The sequence below is a fragment of the Furipterus horrens genome, unplaced genomic scaffold, assembly GCF_987537825.1.
Source record: "Furipterus horrens unplaced genomic scaffold, mFurHor1.1.pri manual_scaffold_4, whole genome shotgun sequence".
Classification (NCBI taxonomy): Eukaryota; Metazoa; Chordata; class Mammalia; order Chiroptera; family Furipteridae; genus Furipterus; species Furipterus horrens.
Window position 1 is genome coordinate 94,941,299 of NW_028327174.1, and position 23,946 is coordinate 94,965,244.

At 50.0% G+C, this 23,946-nt stretch overlaps 1 protein-coding gene across 5 annotated transcripts in view; it reads right to left on the reverse strand.

Annotated features, from left to right (window-relative positions):
• CACNA1C (calcium voltage-gated channel subunit alpha1 C) overlaps positions 1 to 23,946 on the reverse strand; it is a 713,310-nt gene that overhangs the window by 57,996 nt on the left and 631,368 nt on the right. For 2 of the 5 annotated variants that reach the window (XM_090273794.1, XM_090273793.1), the window contains exons 31-32: positions 9,120 to 9,203; positions 8,418 to 8,501 (exon numbers count right to left, since the gene is read on the reverse strand). In XM_090273794.1, coding sequence (XP_090129920.1) covers positions 8,418 to 8,501; positions 9,120 to 9,203 — 168 coding nt within the window. The remainder of the gene's footprint in view (positions 1 to 8,417; positions 8,502 to 9,119; positions 9,204 to 23,946) is intronic. The other 3 variants (XM_090273796.1, XM_090273797.1, XM_090273795.1) reach the window with 2 other exon arrangements.

Below are 23,946 nucleotides of genomic sequence, written 5' to 3' on the forward strand. Positions count from 1 at the left end.
ACAGAATAAATGTATGAAATCAGCTGTCAGCAGTGCTAACAACATGAAAGAATTCCGAGAGAGAGAGAGAGAGAGCAGAAAGATAGAGAACAAGAGTTAAGACAGAAACAGAGATCCCAAAAGGAAACAAACCACATCAAGTGATTCTCGGGTGGGGCACAGGCATGAAGAGTGAATGGCAATGCTTTGGGGGGCACTTGTGGGACTTTTTGAGTCTGCCAGAGGGGTAGCTCCCTCACCCTCTCTACCAGGTCATGGAATATGAAATATTCTAGGCTCCTTTGCTTTACAAGCTTTCTGGCAAATACACCAAATGGAGCTTGCTCAGCTTGTGAGAATTAAAGTAACAGACACTGGCGAGACCCAGATGGCTGTCTGGCCAAACCAAGGAGTGTGTTGTGACAGCTTCCTGCCACTCTTCTATTTTAGGTGAAAGGAGAGGGTTGTATATGGATAGAAAAGACGGGAATAAAGAAGGAAAGGAAAGAGAATTAGAGGAAAACAAAAGCAAGGAGTCTCAGTTGGAAGGCACAGGGCCAGGGGAGCCCTGATGGGCCCTGTCAGGTGATCCAACACAGCTGAATGAAGGCCCCCAAATCAGGATGTCCATAGAAAAGCAGGTTTCCACGAGCCTTTTGGGTCAGGCCTGCGAGACATGTCTCAAGGCATCGGCTTCGGGAGAACATGCTTATATGGGGCTGCTGCATCAGGCCTGTCTGTTCTACCATATCTGACCTCACAGGGCTCCTTTGTCTCCATCCACACAGTGAGTCTCACCCTTCAGAGGCCTGCGGGCCTTTCAAATGGCTCTTCCATGTCCAGTTGGACTGCCCGCCAATGGGCCTGTGCTGTCTCCTTGCTGGCGCCAAGTGGCGCTCTGCTACATCTCTCTAGGGCCAGCTACATCCAATCAGAGGAGAAAGCTGCCCATGTAAAACAACTGGAGGCCAGGGAATATCTACCTCATTCGGGGGTCATGTTCCTGAAAGTCTTATATTAGACACACTAGGCAGTCAGTCTTTAGGTTGAGTTTTACCCTTTCCTCTTTACAGGTAACATTTCTTTTTGAAAGGGTAGCTGACTGAGTTACCATACCTTAGTATGAACTAGTGTGACCTTGGTCACATTAGTTTTGCTGTGGGAATAGGGGTGAAGGAGCTGATAGGGAGCTCCATGAGTAAGAGGACGATCTGCCCGGACCGGTGTGGCTCAGTTGGTTGGGTATTGTGGGTTGTGGGTTCAGTCCCTGTTGGGATGTGTACGAGAAGGAAATGATCAATATTTCTTTCTCACAACGATGTTTTTCTCCCTCCCTATCCCTCTTTCTAAAAATAAATAAATATTTTTAAAGAAGGAGGGATCCAACAAAGAGAAATGGAAGTGTAGGGAGATTCTAAGGGTCAAGTCTGCCCACCCAGCTTTGCCTAACACCACCAATCTTACTTTATTTTGCCTTAGAATCAGCTCAGGCTACACTGACCATTGTCATTTAGATAATGTCTTGCAATGTTACCATTTGAGCCCCTGGCACTAAGCATACAGGATCAAGAGTCAGGAGCCAGGTTCTGACTTGGCCTTGCTGTTAAAGAGCTGTGACCATGAGCAAGTTGTCCCCTGCCTCTGCCTCCAGTGTCCTTGTCTGTAAAATGGGTGTTCCTGGCCTGTGACCCAGCAGGTGCTCCGTGTGTGCACATTGGAGCCATGGAAATGGGCTTGGGCTGGCTGGTCTCCAAAGTCACGTCCACTCTAACATTTTCAGATGAATCCACTTTCTGCCTTTACCCATCATCACAGCTCTTGGTGGGAGCATTCAGTCTTGCCTTTCTTGTCCTATTCTGGCCCCTCTCAGCTATGGCGGGGACAGGAAAAGGCAGACCAGGAAAGCCAGACAGAGGGCCCACGTAGGCATCACAGGCTGACACAGGGTGAGAGGGCTGGAGCTTGCCGGCTGATCTCTCTGACTCAGCCCGCAGGGGTAGATGTGCAGCAGACACTCCGTGACTTAGAATGACTGCTTTTCCTGTCATTCAAGCCCCTGAAGCCAGAGCAGAAGCCAAGCTGGCTTTCCTATTTGTATGGGAAGCCAGTAAGGGACAGTTATTTAGAAATTGTGCCTGCAGGTCTGTGGTGGAAAGGTACCACTGGCTTCAGGAGCCGGGGTTAGGAGGATTCAGGGCCAACACCTGGAGGCCTCCATGTGCACACTGCTGGACACTCCCTGAAGCTGGGCCCCATCCCCCTCTTGTCCCTGCTCTCCCTCTCTTGTCTCCCCCTCCACTCTTTTTCCTGTCAGGTTCCAGATGTTAGGTGGACCTGCTTTACACTTGCTTTGCCCTTTTCTTCACAGCCCCAATTAATTAGGCACATGACCCTGGGGTGCACAATGCTTTGGGTCTAAGCATTTCCAGGGCAGCCTGGGCTCCCTGGCTCCAGCTCCGGCACCGGCAGCCTCAGCAGGTGTACAGAAGCTAGGCACCAGGTCACACTGCTGGCAGTGCACTGAATGAGGACCTGTGAGTGGCCCTTTGGCGATGCCTGGCCCAGGGAGTTGGCCAGTGGGCTCTGTGGAAACACAAGACTCAATTCTCCCACAGAAATAAAGTTGAGTCCCAGTCCTGACACCCATTGGCTACAGGCAAACTGTTCATCCTGCGTGACTCTTGGTTTCCTACTGTGGGCAATAAGCACTCTGTGGGGTTAATCTGACCACTGTGTGTGCGATGTCCTCATAGGACGCCTGATACATGCTCATCGAGGAGCAGCCACCATTCTCCCCTGCAGCCCCTTCTTCCTCCCTGCCCCACCTCCCTGTACTGATCGGCTCAGATCACGGCCAGGACCACTGCTACTTCATTTTGCTCTCTGGTCACATCCGTGGACTAGTGCTATGGCTCCTAAGTAAATACTCCAGCTTTTCCTCCCTCTGAACCATCCCCAGGAGCTCTCCATGCCTTACACCACCTCAGCCCTGCTCCTCACCCTGAAGGTCCCTCCAGGGCCTCTGCTCGGGGGAATTTCCATATGAGCCATCCCAAAGCCTTGGGAGCTTTATGAAAGGAACTCCATCTTAGATCTGGAATCTGCCGCACAACCAGAGCGTGTGCCATTCAGAACCAAGGACTGCTTGAATTGCAAAGGCCCTCTGAGACAATCTCCACCTCCATTTGCATTCAAGGAAGTTGAGGCCCACAGAATGGGGTTATTTGCTCTAAGTCACATGGCTTAGTAGTGCCAGAGCTGGAAACAGAACATAGACCTCCTAATTTGCAATTTGGGACTATTTCTCTGTATATGTAATGCAAGAATCCAGGCCTCTCAGCACTCTATTGTGCAAGAGACTTGAAAATACTTAATGATAGGGAAGAATGTTGGGAAAGGCTGTTGACGAGACACCCAAACTGATTCCAACTTGGAATGTTACAGAGCAGTTTCTGATGCTCTGGGAAATCCATGAACAATCACAGGATTATGTCTATGGGTTTTCCCTCTGGGAAAGATCATTTCAGACCCAAGAAATAAAGGAAGACTAGCAGGCTTCCTTAGAGTGACCGCATGCTGCACTCTGTCCTCCCAGGGAACACAGGGGAAGGGAAGCCTCGACCTTCGAACTAGGTAGCGCCTTGGGGAGGAGAAGGGCAATAGAGGCAGAAGGCAGCATAGCTGTGCAAAGGATGGCCCTCTAGTTACATTGGCAATGGTTCAGGGGCATCTCCCAGAGTGAACAGGAACTGGGCCACAGACTGGATCTGAGCACAAAGGGTACTCCCTGCTCAGTCCCTGGCCCTCTCCTGTCTTCCTCCCACCTTGGAGCTCTTCACCACTGTCATGGCTTTGAATACCATTTATATGCTGACATCTCCATGTTCCAGCCTCAGTCTGTGTGTCAACTCCCTACCTGCCATCCCCACTGAGAAGTGAGGTAGACATGTTCCAACTGAGCTCCTTACACAAACGTGCTTCACCTCCTGTCTTCCCCAGTTCACACCAGCTCCATCCTCCCATGCTTAGGCCCAAACCTCACAGCCATCCTGGATGCCTCTCTCCTGCTCCTACATCCAGTCTGTCAGGAGACACTGTCAGTTCTATTTTCAAAACAGACTGAGAATCTGACTGTTTGCACCACTTCTACCGCTGCTGCTTTGCTTCACTGCAGCCACCACCCCTACCCACATGGTTACCAGTTACCCTCTACACAGTGCTCTGGTTTTCACCCTGACTCCTACACACAGCAAAGCCGCCCTTAGGAAACCTGAGTCAGATTGTGGGACATCTCTTCTCAAAGGCGCCAGTATCTCTCCTTCTCGCTCAGCATAAAAGCCAAAACCTGGTCCCCTTCTTTGATCCCATCCCTGCTCCTCCTGCCCGAGAAGCTGCCCTCCCAGGTGTCTGCATGGGTAATTTCTCACTTCTGTCTTATTTGAAACAGCACCTCCTTTCCCTGCTCCTTAGCACCTCTGATCCCTCTTACTTGACACTATTCCTTTTCCAGAGCACTTAGCAGCTTTTCACGCACTGTATGATTTCTGTATTTTCTGTGCTGATAGCATTGCCCAGTGCCTGGTTATTCCCCCAGCCCTAGAAAGCCAGCTCATGAGAAAGAGCTTTTGTTTTGCGAACTGATGTATTCCAAGTGCCTAAAATCATTCCTGACACACAGAGGGGAGACGATACATATGGCAGAATGAGTGAATGACAGTTCCTGGGATTGGTGGGAAGTCATTTCCCAGAGGCAGAGGTGCCATGGCCTAGTAAAGGCAAGGAGGACGGAGAAGCTGTTAAAGGAAGGTGAGTTTAAATGTGAGGAATATTTGGAGGGCAGTTACGGTGAATAGGGCAACTAGGTGAGGGAAATGAGAGTTGATTTCTGTAGGCTTAAAAGAGTCGGAGATGATGAGTTACAGGTGAAAGGCCCTCATGGGTTCCTCTGAGGCTAAACGTATAGATTCCTGCCAAATATAACATAGGTCTTGGAATGAATATCTTGTGAGGACAGTAAGGCTAGAAGATTCTGGGAAGGTCTGGAGCTGTAAACTTCCTTCCACCAGGGAGTGTCCAGACCCATATGCTGCCAGTGGCCTGCAGGCAGAGCCATACGGGCAGAGGGACCTACCTCTGAGACCAATTTGTCACTCCCAGTGTTGGCTGCTATCCGAGTACAGGATTACACCAGAGCTGTGCTTGTGGGCAGGCCTATCGAGGCTGAGGTTATGGGCGGTGGTCAGTAACCTGTGCTTGCTTTGAGCTGGCCATACCTGTCAACTATCTCCAAGAATCTAATCACATGGGAAACAAGGGTTCAAACAGTGTCTGTGGGTAGTCAGTTATAAAGAAATATAATTGGCCAGAGACCAGGCCCTCCCGCTATTCCAGCAGGGATTGTGGGGGTGGGGGTGGGGGGGAGTCACCTGCTTGGGTACTACAGTCTCCCCCATTCAATAGCACTTTAAAGTTTATATAGAGTTTTAAAATAGATGCTCTTACTTGAGCTTCAAAACACAGTGCCGTAAATATCATCAATCCCTTTGACAGATGAGGAAACTAAGTCTTCTTTTACGGAAGAAGAAGCAAGACTCAGCAGCCTGCCAGCCTTGACTTCACATCCAGCCCTCTCGTCCTCTCCCACATCATCTTCCTTCCCTGGGGGATGTTACATTTGTTCTCCTGGTTCACAAGCCATTAACTGTGTGGGAGGGAAATAAGTGCTGCGTCTCTGGACACCTCCCCCTGCTCTCCATCACACACATTGTCCCGATTTAATGTCCAGACAGCCTTTCAGTGCAACTTTTCACCAGCTCCTCAGTCTAAAGGAGTGAAGAGCACCTCACCATGGGGCAGAGGGAGGCTGGGGAGTTAGACCTGCATCAGAACTCCAAGGGAGGGCTAATAAATCATTTTTTTGTGTGTAGAACATACAAAAACCTATGGTTATTTTAAATTTAAATCACAGAACATAAGGGCTGAACAAATCCTGGCTGGTGGAAGTACAGAAAGGGGGACATGTGTTTATCAAAGGGCATCGTGGGTTAGAGAGAAGAGCTGTGGGCCAGGGCCACGGGAGGTAAGTGGGCACACCAGATGGCCAGGACTCCAGGGCTCCTGCTGTGCAGCTCTGGAGGGCACTGAATCTCTCTACCAGCATCTCTGGCATCAGCAAATTGGGGATGATAGTTCTTGCTGTCAAACTCGCATGGTAGTTCAGAGTTACATGAGACAAATGCAAGAGTGAGTTATCCATAGAAAACCAGGTACGAATGGAAGTGTCTGCAGAGATGCCATTACGCTTCTTCCCTGCCCGGCACCCTCCCTCTCTTCTCCCAACAGAGCCACTTTTTCTGTAGAAACACCCTAAAAGGTTATTTTTCTTTTTGTTTGTTTTTCCTTTAAAAACACTAACAGTTTGGAGGGAAAAAATGGCAGGTGGAGTGTTGATGTGGGCCTTGCCAACAGTGAGAATCCCAGAGGAACCCCCGGGGACAGCAGGGCAGGGGTCCCCTCTGCACACAGGGGAGCAGCTTGCTGTCACCTTCCTGCAGTTTCTTGCTACCTGTCAGCCTCCAAGTCCCTGGCACAGGTTTCTTATGGATCTGCACTGCTTTTTGGAAAACTGCAGCCTCAGAAGGCAGGGCCCACTGCCGCTCCCTCTTCCCTGTTCCTCTCCCTGAGCCCTCAGTGCAGAGCATTGCATGGCACCAGCTCCAAGTACAAATGCTCTGGCTTCTGCATGCACGCATGTACAACTCATGGCCCTGAACAGCACCTGAGATACAATTTAGGGCTCATCCAGCCTGCAAAACCTGGAGTGTGCTCAGGAATGGTGGGGTTGGTTGTGAGGGGAGGAGGGCACAGAGCATGTGTAGGAAGACTGCTTTTTAAAAAAAATAACCTGCCATTTGCTGGAAGAAGTCAAGGGCAAGAGCACGCGTGCGCGTGCACGCGCGCGCGCACACACACACACACACACACAGACACACACCATAAGACAAAGACAGCTCAGGGGACCTGGGAGACAGAGGTACAACTGAATCTGGAGCTACAGGGTGCGCAGCAAGGGTGCGAGAGGCTGAGGGAGGGTATGGGGAGCGTGCCAGCCTCCTCCAATGTCCATCTGCTGGGAGGGGGGCAGACAGGGGCTTTTAATCAGGGGCATCAGGCAGATAAAATAAGATGTCAATTCAACTGATCGGGAGCACAATACGGAGCACAAAGGGGACGGTGGGTACAGTGGGGAGATGGTGGTGGTTGGTAGGGCAGTTTCAAACATCTTTGATCAAAACTGTACAGTGTCTGCTCCGTGCTGTTATTCATGGTTCAGTGTAGCAAAGGTTTGTGCAAACATTACCGAGTCTCTTAATCAAGAAAAAATTATGACAAAAATATTAACACATGTTAAAGACTAACTGCAGAGGGCTTGCCTATAGATCAAGAGAGAAGGTTTAAACATGCCAGGTAACAAAAAGACATGTGCAGAAACTGGTAAGAACTGGATAGGAGGAGGCAGCTCTTGGGGGAAAGCTGGTCTTGGAGCAGAGCAGGGGCTGGGGTTCTGCCTGAGGCCAGGGAGCCAGGGCAGGGTGTGAGGGGGACAGGGGTGGGAGAGAACCAGGTGGAGCAAGAGGCAGTTCTCTGGGCCGGTTCATGGGGGAGGGAGGTGCTGCTGCCCCAGCAAGAGGGAGAAAACACCTCAGAAGAGCTCTCTCTCTCTCTCAGTGGGTCACTAGACACCTGGCTCCCTGGCCACTCCAGAGAAGAGGGCTGAAAGCAGGACTCTGAACACAACTGGTTCTCTTCCTCTCTCTCAAATGAGCCTGGAGGGGCTGGGCTGCCTGCACGGGCCACTGATGTTAAATCGGTGGGAGCCCTTTCTAGGCGAATGAAATGGGCAGGGCCTGGGGCTGACAGTGCAGGCAGAGACGAGCCTTCGCTCCGGGGTCCCACTTGGAGAGAGCTCCTTTCCAAGATGCTCTGGGTGGACAGGCAGGAGGGGCAAGGGCAGCGGTCTGGAGGTCAGGTGCAGAGAAGGGAGGTGTGGGTCCCTGCCCCAGCAGCTGCCCAGACGTTGTAAACATCCCTGGATTTTCTCACTCCGTGATCCCCATAGCTGCATCCTCCTATACAGTGTGAGTCATGCCAGGCTGTTGTAGGGAGAGAGGAAAAGATGCAGCAATCAAAACTTAAAGAAAAAGGGGGCCTAACTCGTTCCAAAGTTAAAAAAAAAAAAAAAAAAGAATAGAAAAGTTTTCAAAATAAAGCAACAAGGAAAAACTCCTTTAAACCAATTTAAACAAACAAATTGTAAAAACTAAATGAAAAGAAGGAGGTGGGGTGGAGAAAACATGATGACGAAAACAACAAACCAGGGAAAGACAACAAGTGTTAGAGCAGGCACGGACAGTCAGGCCCAGACGCCATGTACTTACGTTTACCTCGGTGATTGCTATATCAACAATGCTACCCACAACAATCAAGGCGTCAAACGTATTCCATGCATCACAGAAATAGTGCTGCATGGGGCAGAGAAGCCGAGGAAAGGAGAGAGAGAAGAGGAAAAAAAAAAAACAAAACAAAAAAAAACCAACAACAAAGGAGAAAAACAAAACAAAAAGGAAGAGGAAAAATGAAAAAAAAAAAAAGCATGAAAGAAAGGAGAGAAGAGAAAAAATGAGAAAAGAAAGAGGTTACGTGGGCATATTAAATACGCTCTTACCACTCTACAGTCCTGGTAGCTCAAACCTGGGTAACCTGGTTTTCGCAGGGTGGAGAGGCCTGACAAAAGCTGGGTTAGTTAGTTCAAAGGTTACGCTGGGCTGTGGCCACCATGGGAGGGGAGCCAGCGGCCTTCTACCGCCTGCTCCCTCCTCTCGGCTCCCAGCTCCTGCACCCGGCATGGAGGGATGAGCTGGGACAAGGGGAAAAAAAGGAGGAGGAGCTCCCACTTTTTTTTCCCTCACAGGACGACGGCAGGTTCAATAAAAAGCATGACTGGAGGGGGGTAAAAATAGGAAATTAAAAATAAATAAATAAAAGGAGATAAAGAGAAAGAGAGAGCATGAGAGGGAAACAGAGGAGGCAGAGGAAGAAGGAAGGAGGAGGGTTCCTGGGGAGGGCAGAGTCATACTCACATTAGTTTCACTGAGAATGACGTCAATTATGCTGCCAATTACGATGAGGAAGTCAAAAACATTCCAGGGATCACTAAAGTAACCCTACACAAGGGAGGGGCAGGCAGGATGGGGATTAAAAAGGAATATTAGACAGACAAGAACAGAGCAACAATCACCATCAGAATCACCGTCGGGGCGCCTCAGTGTTGCTGCTGGAGTTCCTAACACCCTCTCCATGGCCAGGAGCCCGGGATCCCAGGGAAGAAGGAGGAGGCCAGGAGGCGACTAGTCCAATCCTCATGCCCTGACTTTCCGTGGCCACATGGCACCCCTTCCTCCAGATCCATCCCGCTTTACCAACCCTCTGCACAGAGGCTCTTTCTAAATACTTCGCAGCAGTACAAGCTGCAGTGGTTCAGGAATGTGGCTGGACTCTCTTTTCAGCCCACATTCGGCATCTCCTAGGCCCTCAGTTCTCTTCATCCAAGGGCCTGTCTAGAGGGAGGGAGGGAACACAGCTGGATGACCTCTTAGAGGAGAATGGGCTGTGGCCCTGTGGGTGATCTGGGAACTAAAGACAAGTAATCAGTGTGGTCTAGAATGGTGGCCAAGTCCCCTGGGCTCAGCAATAACAGAGGACCACATCATTAAAACAGTATCTATAAAAAGCAGGACAATATGCAGACAGAGTGAGGGCCACCTTGTTCCAGCACTAGATTTGCCCAGTATTTTCAGGGGCAGCTCTGTCCTGGCAAAGTCTTTCCTACTGAAAGAAGACCTCATAGTTTGGCAGTGTAGGAGGTGGCCCTAGACAACGCTCTCAGGGTGTCTCCTAAGCACCTGCCCCAGGCTCCTTTCCCAACACTGTCATTCTGATACAGGGTCCCACTGAAATGTATGTGCCACCGAAGTGAATGAAGTCATCGAAGCCTTTCCTGAGAACTGGATTGAGAGGGGTAGTCAGGGTAGAGGGTACGGGTAGGGGCACGGGTTTCTTGTAAAGGAGAGCCATGGAGGAGAGATTCTGACACAGAACGGGAAGGACAGTGTCCCGATCTCACCACTTTACCCTGTACACATGAAACTTTTTTGTTTTCTACCATATTTAGAGAAAACAAGAGATAAATATTTTTGAAAGACATTTTTTGAGGTACTTGGACAACTGGTCAACCAAGGGTAGGCTGTCCCAGATTTCCTAGAAGACTTTAGGAGTCCTGGGCGGTGAATTCTGTACCAAGAGTGGACCATTTTCCTCTCTGAGAGGTGTGGGAGTAGCGAGAGTCATGCTGGACCACATGAATATGTGCTCACAGTTTAGGAAGCCTCAGAACTGGACAGCCACAATGCCCAGGGCTGGGAAAAGGACCTAGTACTAAAGACATCTGTCTTCTTTTAAAAAGGACATTTGCTGCTTTAGCTTTTTAAAGAAATGTCTGCAAAGGGGGAAAAATAGGACTAGAGCACATTTGTTCAGCAGGACCAGAAGTTTTCTTTTCTCTGAGCCACTAGCGGGAGCTTCAGGAGCTGGAATTCTCAAGATCAGTGAGTGGGGATGAAAGTATTTGAGTTCCTCTGAGACTTCCCCAGGTCTCTCTCCCCACCTCCCTAGAAGGCTGGCAACTCTCTCTTTTTATTTTTTACTCACAAGAGCCAAGAGTTTGTGTTCTTCCATTTCCTCCTGGCTCTATCCAGCTCCCTTAACTTCCCCACTTCCCAGCCATGCCCTCTTTCCAGAGGGATCGCAAGACACACTGTCCTAGGGCTGTTATTCTTAGTGCGGGAGGTCAGGTCACAGGGAAAGGGGCCTCTCGGTTCCCAGGCATTTCTGCCAAAAGAAAATAGAAGTGCCATTGCGGAGACTTTGCACAGCCAGACTGGGGAAGCAGAGGTTGGCCAGGGCACGGGTTAGGTGAGGGTCAACCTGAATACATGGCTTTCTTGTTGGCTTTCCAGAATATTTTCTGAATATTCTACAGTCTTTGAGGCAGAAAGAGACCTCTCTCTCCCATTTAAATCAGATGCTATTTGCAGGAAATAACCAATTCCCTCACAGGTTCTCAGATATCATTCTCGGGGCAAATGGAGAGGGCTGACTTCGAAGGGAGGAAGGTAAAGAGCGAAGGCCCCAAATGAACTATAAATGTGCATGTGTTTTACAATTAGATTTTAGAAAACATTGGGGGAATATCTCTAGATAGGAACACCATCTTTGTGGGTAGAGCTACTTCAGAAAGGAAGGGGAGAGGGGCTGAGGAAGAGAAAGGAGAGAAGCCGGAATGAGAGCAGAGTCCAGGATGTTCAGCATCCAGCCTAGAAAACATGGTAACAAAACATGACTTGGGTGTGGTAGCAGGAGGAGAGGTAGGAAGGTAGAAGGCTCAGGGCCCAAGAAAGGAGGAGTCTTTCATCCACCAGAGAGACCTGAAACAAAACGGGTAGGCTGGCCTTGGTCTGCAACACCTCTGGGAGGAGAAAAGGGGAAAGAAGAGAGGCAGAGAGCAGGCAAAGGTGAGGTTAACACACAGGTTAATTGGCTGGTGAGCACCAGGAGCACGGCTGAGACCTAAAGGGACCCTGTCAACCTCCTGGTTGAGCATCACTTGTCACCCTTCCCCTTGGGTTTCCCTTGGGTGTATGTGCAGATGGAAGGAAACACAACAGAGTCAACTCCTCCTTGAACGGCCCTCTTCCACCCCTTCATCGCTGCCTGCCATCCAATTGGCTGGGCTCTGCAGAGATTGATGCCTCATGCCTCACCCTGGCCCTCAAGAGGCTGTGCTTCTGGAGGCTTCTGATTGACTTATCTGGTCTATGGCAAACGATGTGGTGGGCCCAGTGCCTGGGCCTCCAATGGTGGCAGAAACCAGTTGGTGCCCTTGTTGCCAAGGGCTCCTGTGGACCCAGCCCAGAGGAGATGGGCATGCAGCCAGAACGCAGGGGCAAGGAAACATGTCTATGGGGGTTGGTGACAGGATCCCTTTAAGAGGCAGCTTTTAACCCCGACCCAGCCCCTCACCTTCTCATCCCCTTATCCCATAGCCCATCAGTCCTTCAAACTAGGCCATGATGACAGTTTCAGATCCAACTTTTAGGTCAGCCTCCTCCCCCAATTCTTTCAAGAGCCGCTTCCTCTCACCCACTCCCAGAAACAAGGCTGACAGCCCCCAATGTAACAACAGTTGTCCAAGGGAGACACCTGACCAAACCCCTAAGCAGAGAATTATTTTTTCCCAGACTCTCTGGAATAATAAGAACTTAGTGTTCTATGTTTCTCTCTCCAACTCTCCCCAACCCCCAACTCTGTTTTTGCCTACCTCCTTATTTGCTGGAAAGCACGGATAACGTGGGTTTCGGGGGTGTAATGGAAGAAGGAGGGTGGAAAAAATTATAGTTATTTTTCTTACACCTGTCACTCCTTCTCTCCCTGATGACGGGTCCCAAATGGAAGGGAGGAAGTTGGGTTAGGGAAAGGGTTTTCCTGGCTCTCCCTGAAGTGGTAAACCAAACTTCTTCATGCCCAGCTCCTCAGAGCACGCAGGCCTGATCGTCCAGAAGGGATGGCGCTTTCAGGGCAGTCCCTAAGCTGACAGAGTTCATAGATTTCTCCTTTCAAGAAGATGGGGCTCTCCCCTGGCCATTCTCAGGAGGGTGTCATGTTCTTCTACCCCAGGCTGAGCAGCAGCACCCCAGGATCTGCTTGCACGCTGGGGATAGCCCACTCTCCTGAGTGCCACTGGCCCCTCGCTCCCTGGCGGATGTGGACTGAGATCATGTAGACCAAGTTGAAACTACCTTCAGCAAATCATGATTAGGAAGGAAAAATTGTCACAGAAGTATCATATGATGCATTTAGCATGCACAAGACTTTTTGATTCTCCTCTCTTTTGGATTATGTGTGTCCTGATTCACCTCCTTCACTGGAGCTATTCCAAGTTGAAAGGGGCCATGTAGTGGTTAAGAGGCAGGGTAGGGTGTCTGGGTTTAAATCCTAGGTCTGGCACTTATTAACTGGGTAAGCTTGAGTGAATAACATAACCTCTCCATGCCTCAGTGTCTTCACCTATAATGTAGGATAACCATAGGGCTATGTGAGGATTAAATGAAAAGATCTGTAAAGCACTTAGACCTGCACCCCGCTGAAGTAAGCTCTGAGTAAGTGTTAGCTACTATCATGATTAACTAGGATTCATATGATTAAGTAGGATTTACAGGTTTTAGTTTGGGGGTGGAATGAGGCAGAGGGGAAGGGAAAGCCCAGATGTCTGTGGAAGGAGGAGCGAAGAGGCTCAAGTTTCTGGAATCCCGAGCTCACCTTTCATCTGTTCCTAAGGCCTTTTCTGCCCGTCTTGAGTTACTACTGAGGAGCTTGACTGTCCTGAGGCCCTAAAACCTAGCTGGTACTATTTTGAGACTAGTGACAGTATTTAAGTTGTCATGGCTAAATTTTGAGGCTCAGGTTCATCTAGGCAGTCAACTGCCACGTTCTTAGAAACCACTGTTCCTACTGGGAAAGACTCAGTTCCCTCCTCTTGGCCTGGAGGCTGGAAGAGAGGAGTGAGCTGCTGAGTGGGCCAGTTTTCCAGCTCTGACCCTGCAGAGCAGGGCTGCCATGGGAGAAGTGGTGGGCATGTGCCTCTGCCCTGGGATTTTGGCTTCTTAGCTCCCTCCCTTCCCAGAGCAGTGTTCGCCACCGGGGTCTTCCAAGGAAACACAGGGCCCCAGAATGTTAAAGTGGGAGACCTGAGTTGAGATTAGAAGTGGAGCTGCTAGAATTGAGACAGAGAGCAGGAATGGACAAGGCAAACTGAGGGCAGGAGGGGTGTCTGAGAGGGCGGGAAAGGCCAACTGCCCAGAGACAGGGATGGCGGGGAAGCGAAGGAATTACAGAAATCACGCAAGAAGAACAAAGTGAGAAGGGTGCTGACAGGAAAGGCCACTCAGGTAGAAGGCAGGAGAGGAGAAGGGAGAAAAGAGGAACGACCACACAGACGATGGAAAATGGGGAGAAGCAGAGGGGGGGAGAGAGAGAGAAGGGGAGGGGAGGCGAGGGGAGGGAAGAGGAGTGGGGAGCATGAGAGGTGAGCAGGAGAGACGGCCAGGCAGGATGGAAAGCTCCCAGAGCAGCAGGCCCAGGGCCTCTGAAGCAACTCTGCAACTCTGACAGGAAAGCAGCAGGAATCCATGAAGGTGGAGGAGGGGTCAAGGCCACCTCTGGGGGGCACGGCACAAAATGGGAGGGACGGGGCAAAAATTGGCTTGTACCCAGGAAAAGGGGTTCACTCAGGGAGGTCCCCTGAGTGAGCAAGCATTTGCAGCAAGAGGCTAAGCAGAGGCGGTTGGTGGGGTGGGAGGCGGTGCCCAGGCCCCAAATGCTTTGCTCTTTCCCTGGGACTGAGAGATGGGTGGAGCTGAATAGATCAGGGAGGGGAGCGGAATGCAGCGCGGGGAGAGGCGGCAGTGGCGACATCTCAGCATGCGTTTGTGAAGAGTCGGTCCCATGGAATATCATGGACACGATGGTAACTGACACCAAGCAGAGATACTATAAATTGTATTACATTAGGGTGCCATTTAGGCATAACAGTAATCATGGAAATTAGCGGTGTCTCATGGAGAAGGCATAACTGGAGCACACAGCTGCTCCTGGGCCCTGGCCGCTTGGGAGGCAGCGAGGATCTCTGCCTTCTTCTGTCAGCTCCCACCCTGTGATGTGCTCAGTAAGAAATGCCTGAAGGCACACAGGGCACAGATAGCCTGGGACAGCAGGCACAAAGGGCAAGTGCAGGCATGGGGTGCAGGATGGTGGTGATGGGGGCTGCTCTCAGCATCGTTAGAGGAATGTATCCTTTGAACTGGACACGATCTGCTTCGATTCTGCTTTGGCATTAAGCTTTTCCCTCCCCAGGAAAGTTTCAAAAGCCCCATTTACATGAGTGCTTATGAGGTGCCTGGTGTGCAAGGTGTGGGCGTACAGACATGGGTTGACCCGACATTGGCAGTCTTCGCCACTGGGAGCAGATGAGGACTGGTGCTTACTGACTACGCTTCTTTGGGAACCTCAGGAGGTTTATTCTCTGCATCAGTCTGCACCCGAGGAGAGTGCACTCATGCTGGCCCTGAGCCGATTTCTGCACAGGACTCCTCCAGGATGGGGCGTTGCGTGGTCATTTCCCTGGGGCAGGGCGAGGCCAGCAGACACACTGCAGGTATGCAGGCTACTTTACGCTCAAATGAACAGCATGAGCACAGTGTAGAGGCAGGGAAGGCCAAGACCAGGCAGCCCTGGGAGCGGGAGAACAGAAGGAGCTGCGAATGAGCTTGGGACAGCTTTCCATACCCGGACCTGGCAGGTCCCCATCCTACCGTGTCCATGTCCTTCCTGACCTAACAAGCTAACCTCTACGTACCAAAGGGACAGGTATGACCCACCTGCGACCACTACAGCCACACTCTGCACCCACTTCAGTGAACAAAATGTGGACAAAAAGAGCAACTGCCCTCACTTCCGGATGAGAGCCTCGAGCTGTGCAGGTACGTCTCCATGCCTCTGCTTCCTTCCTGTCGAATGAGTGTGACCACAGTGCATGCGTGAAGAGGGCCCATGAGGCTGTCTGAGCCCGCACGGGAAAGGCTCAGTGCCTGCAGGGAGCAGGCAGTGTTTCTGCAGCTGCTGCCTTCCTGTCTCCTGGAAGACCCCTCCCTCCCCCGCAGCAGCCACCGGAGCACGGGCGTGTCTCAGTTCAGGTGGGCTCTGGGGTAACACACAGCTCCACAGCTTTGGGGATCCCTCTTCCCCTCCCAGACTCTGGGAGTCCGGTTCCTTTCCCAGTGGCAGCAATGGAGATGGAACCAGTGCACTTTCCCACCAGGCTTCTTTATACATTGTGGATAATTTTCCACATTAAATAATTACACGTACTAGCTAATACTACCCTTCCCACACAAGGCTTTATGCAAGTCATATAATTATTTTTTATCATTCATAGTGACTTTTAAGCTCTCAAGCTCCAAGCAAGAAAGAAACCTGTCACAGTGTTGCAACAATATGCAAATCCCTGGGTACAGGAGCAGGCGGGAGGCCCCATGACAAAGCCCATTTATGCACTGCTCCAGCAGGTGCCCTGTGGGCACGGCACAAATAAATACTAATTAGAGTAATGCTCGCTCACCAATCAAGCTGCTGAGAAGCAGGTAGGAGCTCTGCCCCATGCAGCGTGCCCCTCTGGATGCTGGCCAGGGGTGGGCTGAGTTTTTTCCTGTCATCTCCTTTCAGCCTCCCTTCCTTCTCTTTCCCTTCCCTACTCATTTGAATGTAACACGTGTATGCACTGAATTTCCGGGTCGAGGGTGTTCCACTGATGGTGGGAGACACAGGTTTCTTAAGAGTTGGGATAAGCAGGTTCCAAGGAAAATTGAATGAGAGGCTGAATGAAGTCCTACCTTAGCCTAAGGCTGTGGTTCTCAGCATGGGGAGTGCACTATCCTCTAGGGGTGTTTGGGAACCTGCAGGGCACCACTATGCAGGAGGCAGAAGAGGCCTTTGGGACAGGGGGAGGGGCCCCCAAGGGATGCTGCTTGTGAGGCTAGCTTCGGTTTGCTCTCATGCTGGGGTCATCTACAAAGTGCCTGATGCCACAGATGCTGCTGCAGTGGTCTGGAGGAACATAAGGATGGGTAAGCACTAGTCCTGCTCGAAGACTATCCGAAGCCTTTCTTGATTCTTCTTCCTCACCCTCACATCTGCCTCACCACCAGATAAAGTCATGACTCTGCCCACCTCTCTCCATGTCCTTGCTGTCACCTGCAGGCTTTAACTGCTCCCCCGTCAGCACGCTGTCCGTCTTCACTAGCAGTCAGCACACTGGTTCCAAACCATAATCAGATCATATGAGGTCCCATGTAAGGTTCCTGCTTCCTGTGGCTTCTGAGTGCAGTCAGAGGAAATCCACACCCCTTACAGGTCCCGAAGGGCCTGCACACTCTGGCCCTGCCCACGCCTCCTCTTCCCTCACTGCTCTCAGTGCCCAGAAAAAGCCGAGCTCACCCCTGCCTTGGGCCTTTTCTCTTTTCTGGTTCCTGTTCAACCTCCAGGGCTCAGTTTAACCTGCTCCTTCCTGACCACCTTCTCTCTAACAAGCGCCTCTTCCCCCACTGCTCTCCCTGCGGTAACTCAACCTCCTGCGTGGCCCCTGCCCCATCCTGAAACCTCTTTGTTTATCATTCCTGCAGGACACCATGAGCCCTGTAAAGATGCTACCATGTCTCCACATCCTCATTGAGGTGCTCAGTAACTATGGAAAGGAAAGATGGAAAAAGTAGTGCTGAAGAGTGGACGTGACAGAGGGGCACATTCAGTTCCATGTAAAGGAGCGTTTCCAGAAGAACTGCCTCCAGAAACAGGGAGTCTCTTACGGCAGAAAGCAGGAACATATACAGCTTTCTGTGGTGGTGAAAGGTCCCTGACCTTAGCGGTGTTTGCTAACATTAATATCCGGACTCTCTTTTCCTGTTCTCCAATTCTATAATTCTCATTCATCCATTCATGCCTGTCATGCCTGCATGCATTAAGCTTTCAATGAATGCCTCTCATGACAGAAAAAATGCTTATGAAACAGTTGCAAGGAATTCAGCAATCTTTTTTTTTTGTTTCTGCCACTTGAAAATCTCCCACTGTAAGTGCATGTGTGTGCATGTGTGTGCGTATGCATGTATGCACTATGCAAGGTGTGTTAGGCTACCGTTTCACTTTCCTGAGCCCACCCATCAGGTGACTGTCCTATCTCCTGAAAGTCCCCGCCACTTCAGATTTGGAAAGGAAATCCAGAAAGTGCAGACCAATCCATGGGAACATATGGGACAAGGACAGAATGGGCAAATGAGAGGGAGAGGCAGAGGGATATAGGTATGGAGTGGCTATTATTATTAATTTCCACAGAATTGTTATTTGAAAATAGCTTTTCATTTTACTTCTGATTTCCTTATACTTAGGGCACAGCAACATCTCAGCTTGTTCACATTTGTTGTTTCAATGGGGGTATAGTTCAAAAAGCCTGACTTTTGAATTACCTAAACCTGCATTAAAATCCCCCAAAACATCATCTACAACAAAAAACTGGCTTTTTAATTTTGGACACATTACTTAGCTTTTTTCTCTGACCTTCAATTTCCTAAAGACCATCTTATGTGTCTTATAGATTGAGATAATGAATGGAAAATGTCTGATTCTTTCCTCCTTGCTTCTAAATGTTACTTAATTTTAGGTTGTTACAAAGGTAAATGTATTTATCCATCACTTAGGAGCACCAGGCTCGATAGCAGGTTTTCTAGGGATGAATGAGATGGTGAACTGGGGACTCTACAAGATCCAAGAGTGGACCAGAGTCAGGGAAGTCTGTTCTTTGAATGGCAAACCAACAACTCTAGGGCTCACCAGCCTGCCTGTAGTCACCATTGGGTCCCTGGTACCAAGCACATTGCAGGGTACATTGAGAGCTCAATACAATACTTGTGGGTTGTTGGTTAACTTCAGGCTGCAGAAAACACTAGCCCAACAGCATGCAGGCAAAAAGTTCTTGAAATAAATAATATGGAGAATGATAAGGCCTAGAGACAGAGAAAGAGAAGAAATGGTGAAAAACTGGGCTCAAACTTATGAAGCCCAATAATGGGTGACATTGGTCACAGAAAAGGGCAAGTGATAGTTTTAGAAATTAGTAGCTTGGTTTATGCTGTGTCCTACCACAATCAAACTTCAAGGATGCAGTAAGCTGAGCCTTGAAATTATATTACAATGTGAGGCAGAAATCTGGATGGAAGGAAAGAATACATGAGCTCAGGATGAGAGATGTCAGAACACTGGAATTGCAAAAGTACCAGTTTTCAAATGGAAATGAACAAGAAGGACATGATAGGGCAGAAGGTAAAGTTCCTTTTGTTCTGAGGTAGAGAGCTGGATACAAACTCCCAGGCTGAGGGATTTCACACAGTACACACTCCATTGGGATAGCACTTTCCCCAGAGGCCTTAGTGACTTTTCAGACATTGTTGTGGTCTGAATATTTGTTTCCCCCACATTCACATGCTAGAATTCTTACTTAAGCCCAATGGAGTTAGGAGGTGGGGCCTTTGGGAAGGGTTACTTCCTGAGAGTGAAGCTTTCAAGAATGGGTTGAGTGCTCTTATGAAAGAGATTTCACAGAGCTCTCTTGCCCCTCCAACCCCATGAGGACTCAGCTATGAACCTGGAAGAGGGCCCACACCAGAGAATGCAACCATGCTGGTGCCTTGATCTTGGACTTCCTGTTTCCAGAATCGTGAGAAATACATTTTTGTTGTGCATACGTTCCCCAGCCTGTGGTATTTGTTACAGCAGCCCAAATGGACTAAGGCAGACAGGATCTCACTTGGTCTCACCATAGTCTGCTAAGCCAGTCTTCCTACCTCACAGAGAAACTGAAGAAAAGAAAGAACGGTGCGTGTATAGGAACTATATGCCCTACCTGCCCACCCCCAACTCATTCAGGGTGATGCTGAGGTGAAAGCTAGACTTCCTGCTTTTCAACCTACCATAATGTTCTCTCTCTGTGGAATCTGGGGCAGTAGATGATGAAGCAAAGGAATGAAGTAAAATTTGCTTTGTAAAGATATAAAGCCTCACAAGAATTACTGCACCATGAAGAAATGTATAGCACACTTAAAATTGTCAGAAGAGGGAATTATTGGTGAAGGGTACAGTTAGAACCAGAGGCAAAGTTGGAGAGAAAGGAGGTTTTAGCAGGTAATGTAACTGCCTGGTAAAAATATACCAAGTCTCTAAAGGACCCCCAGCTTTCAGGAGGAGGCGATGGCCCTGGTGTGCGTCCTCTCCTGACGGTCACCTCACTTTCTCCTTCCTTCTCCTGGTCCTTTACTGGCTGTAAAGAAAATTCCTCCTGACCACACAGGATGGAGTGTATGGGGATTGGAGTCCCTCCTGCCCCTGGTGGGAGCCTGGGCCTGTGGGATCTTGCCTGCAGGGTCTCCCGGCTCCTCAATTGCTGCGCCAATGCATTTAGAGACACTCTGGCCCTGCCATTCTTCTCAGCCCATCTGCCCAGGCTGTCCCAGGGCCCTGCGGCTCACTCAGGGCCTTGCCAGCAGGATCTGGACCTCCTTCCTAGGCTCATCAGTGGCTTGTCTAACACAGGTTTAGGCATCCCTTTCTCCTGTGCCTCTGTTTCCATCAGAGATGGCAATATTTCAGAACCTGTCCTTTGGCATGGCCCCCACTGGCCTTCTTTGGGGGACAGAGGGTGCATCTGATTTTTGAAGTTAATGAAAACCATAGCCAAATGTGACATCCCAGCCTGAGCAGAAAAGTGGGCTGTGCTCACAGTTGGTAAAAATGGTTACTCTTTCCTGGGTCAGATGAGAAAATCTGCCACTTGAATCGGGACTTGAATCATCTGCTAGGTGCTCTCCCAGCTTCTCCTTCTGCCTGCCAAGTGTCAGGACCCTGGTCTCCTTCCCAGGGTAAGAAAATGCTTGGAACAGTCAGTCCCTGCCTGAGCAAAAAGGCCCCTCAGCCTCAGAGGCTCCCTGCATATCTGTATGGGGCACGGGGCCCTGGAGAACCCTAAGGTGGCTGGAGGATGTGGGCCATGATATTGTCAGTTCGTGGGAGGAAAGCTGTTTGCCAAAGGGAAACCAGATGCTGGATTTTTAAGGAAAGAAGGTTCTAGACATGGATAAATCTGACAGAGTAGATGGAGGAGTTGGGCTGCAGTTTCTCTGCAGAGAAACGCGCCCTCCCTGAGTGCTGCCTGCGTTCCCCCACCACATTCCAGCTGTCCTGCTGCCTGTCAGTCTGTCCCTGTGTACAGTTAGACCCAGCCCTCACCTGTCCCTTTTGCCACTAGCCCAGTGAAGAGAAGGTAGCTGGTGATGACTTCTTCCATCTTGACCACACCCTCTGGGTGTCTCTGCATGCTGCTCACCTAAGCAGGCAACAGTCCTTCCCTAAGAACAACATGGTGTGCAGACAAAAGATTACTCTGGGGCCACCAGAAACCCCGGGATTCCCCTGCACTCGACAGGCACAATTAGAAATAATAAGAAGGCTGCCTTTGTGCACGGGAAGTCCAAGGCCAGCAACACTGGCTCTCTGGCTGAGACTTTCAAGATGCAGAGAGACTGGCCCTGGCTCGGGCACTCACAGGGCTGACCACTATGAGGGCTGTTCAAGAGCCTCTCCCTCCTCGTGGCTCTGCTGCTGTTCATGTCAGTGTGACTGAACAAGGCTGTGCCTGGTGCTGTGGTGAGTGGCCCTGACGGAGGTCTTGAGTGGCTCAGATTCTGTAGCGTCGCATTAACCAGGCTCCCTTCCAGTTATGACTCATGCCTTGCTCCCAGTCCAGGGAAGGGCAGAGGGGCCACCGATGGACTCCTCAGGACAACAGCCTGAGGATGTTTGTCAGCATCACCATGGCTGCCAACCTCACCCTCTTTCTTTCTCTCTGCTCTCTGAGAAGCAGCCAACATTTCGAATAATCTTTCCTCAAAGATAATATGGGCTCCAAAAAAGCCCCCAAAGCTGAGAAAATAGGGTATCAGCTTAATTACTGCTCCATTGTTAGCTGACACTATAAATGTTGGCCAAACCCCCATGTCCGAGGGCAGGTGGCAGGAGCCACAGCCCCGGACGATTTGGAAGTTTTGCTGCCTTAGGCAGGCTGGAGCCTAGCAGTGGAGGCCAGTTGGCAAGGCAAGGGTGCCAGGTGTAGCGGGTTCCTGGTGGGAAGTCTGGAGCCCACTTTGGAAGGGGCGTCAAAGCTATTAGGCAGCAAGTCTCTGTCCAGCAATTGGGGTGTGCAAGGACAGGAGTTGCATCCTGGGAAAGGGTCGGTCGGGTAAGAACTGGGCAGGGGCTTAGTGCACATAGATTTGAGTTTCACTGAGGCACTAAAATGCTAACTGGGAACCCTAGTCAGGAGTCCATTCAGCCACAGCAGCAAGACCAGTTCCAGACCACACCAGCCAGTGCACTCTCTGCCTTCCTTAAGACCCATTCAGGATTGGGGTGAGAAAGGGTCCGCAGGGAAAGAACCTCAGCAGTGGCAGCTGACAAGGACTGGGGGTGGGGGGTGGGGTGGGCCATGGATGACTGGGAGAACTGACCAACTCAGGAGAAAATCCACAATGGGGTCCCCAGGGCAAGAGGCTGTCTTACTCTGTCAAGAGGGCGTCCACTACTATGAGTTGATTACTGGTAGAAAATTACCAGCTGGAGAAAGAGTGGGGAGGATGAGATAAACCATTCAGCGTCAAGAAGCCATAGCAGCCGGGCTGAAGAAGCCGGGACAAACAGAGGGCAGCAGACACTGAAAATGTCACGGGGAAGAAGCCGTGTCCAGAGCTGTACTGCCCTGTACAACAGCTGCTGGCCACATGCAGCTAGAAAAATGTGAGTTAATTAAAGTAAATAAAATTTAACGATCAATTCCACAGCTGCACTAGCCATATTTCAAGCGCCCAATAGGCACAGGAGGCTAGTGGCTATTTTATAGACAGTGCATATGGGACATTTTAATTACTGCAGAACGTTCCATTAGATAGTGCTGGTCTAGAGGCCCCACTTCATCCCTGAGGTCTGAAATGCCTTTGGCTCCTAATTTGTCCTGTACCATGAAAGTGAGCCCTAAGACGTCAGTTGCTCTTATTCAAGAAAGCTGGGGGCCAGTGAGGGGTTTCACTTTGGTTCCATTCATGTCTCTGGACTATTGCCAGGCTGGGAGAAAGCTGAAAAGATAGACCAAGGCCTTGATGACAGAGAGTTGCCAGGGTCAAATCTCTCCTCTCCCCAGCCCCCTGCAGTGTCTTCCCCTTGGGGAGGTAGGTACTGAGAGGCAGTGAAAACTGCATTCTCCCTGAGCCTGAGCGGGCAGCAGTCAAGGGGAAGGAGATAAGTCTCAGAAGCAGCAGTCCCTGCCTCTTCACCCCTCCACAACCTGTGCGCAAGCTATGGGGAGGAAGGGTGTGGCTTCTATTGGGGTGAGCACCTCCTTCCCTGGGCAGATGGATTTCTATTAAAGGAGGAGAAGGCAGAGCCCTATCCTCTGCCACCCATCCCTGAACCTTGCCCTTGCTGAGTCATTGTCAACTCAAATCACAGGCAACTAAGTCACAACATCACTCCTCCTCCTGCTAACACCTGTGTGACAGTGCGGTGTCTGTGACTGGCACAGCTTCTGGAACCAGGTTCCTGCCTCTCCTGATGTCAGAGCTTCCCAGCTGGGTTGAAAGCTTAGGACCACCCACCCAGGGTCATCCTATTGGTGATAAACTTCTTGTTGGGTGGCTCCCTTTTCTCTTGCCATCCTCACCTTGGGTAAAGCTCAGCCTGGAGTTTTAATTGTGATTGTATTGTCTATGGGTCAGTTTAAAAAGAAATGACATCTTTATAGACCTGACTGGTATGGCTCAGTGGATTGAGCACCAGCCTGTGAACCAAAGGGTTGCCAGTTCGATTCCCAGTCAGGGCACATGCCTGGGTTGCAGGCCAGGCCCCCAACCACACATTGATGTTTCTCTCCTTCTCTTTTCCCCTCCTTTCCCCTCTCTCTAAAAATAAATTAGAAAGTATTTTAAAAAAAAGAAATAACATCTTTATAATATCAAGTTGTCCAGTTCATGAACATGACAGTTCCCCATTTGTTGTTTTCTCTAATTCCTCTTTATGAAATTTTATAGTTTTTCTGTAGAGATCCGAGACACTTTTTTTTGTTAGAGTTATTCACAGGCATTGAATATTTTTCAGCACCTATTGTAAATATTAAGAATATTTTCCCATCTTTTCTGATAAAATTCA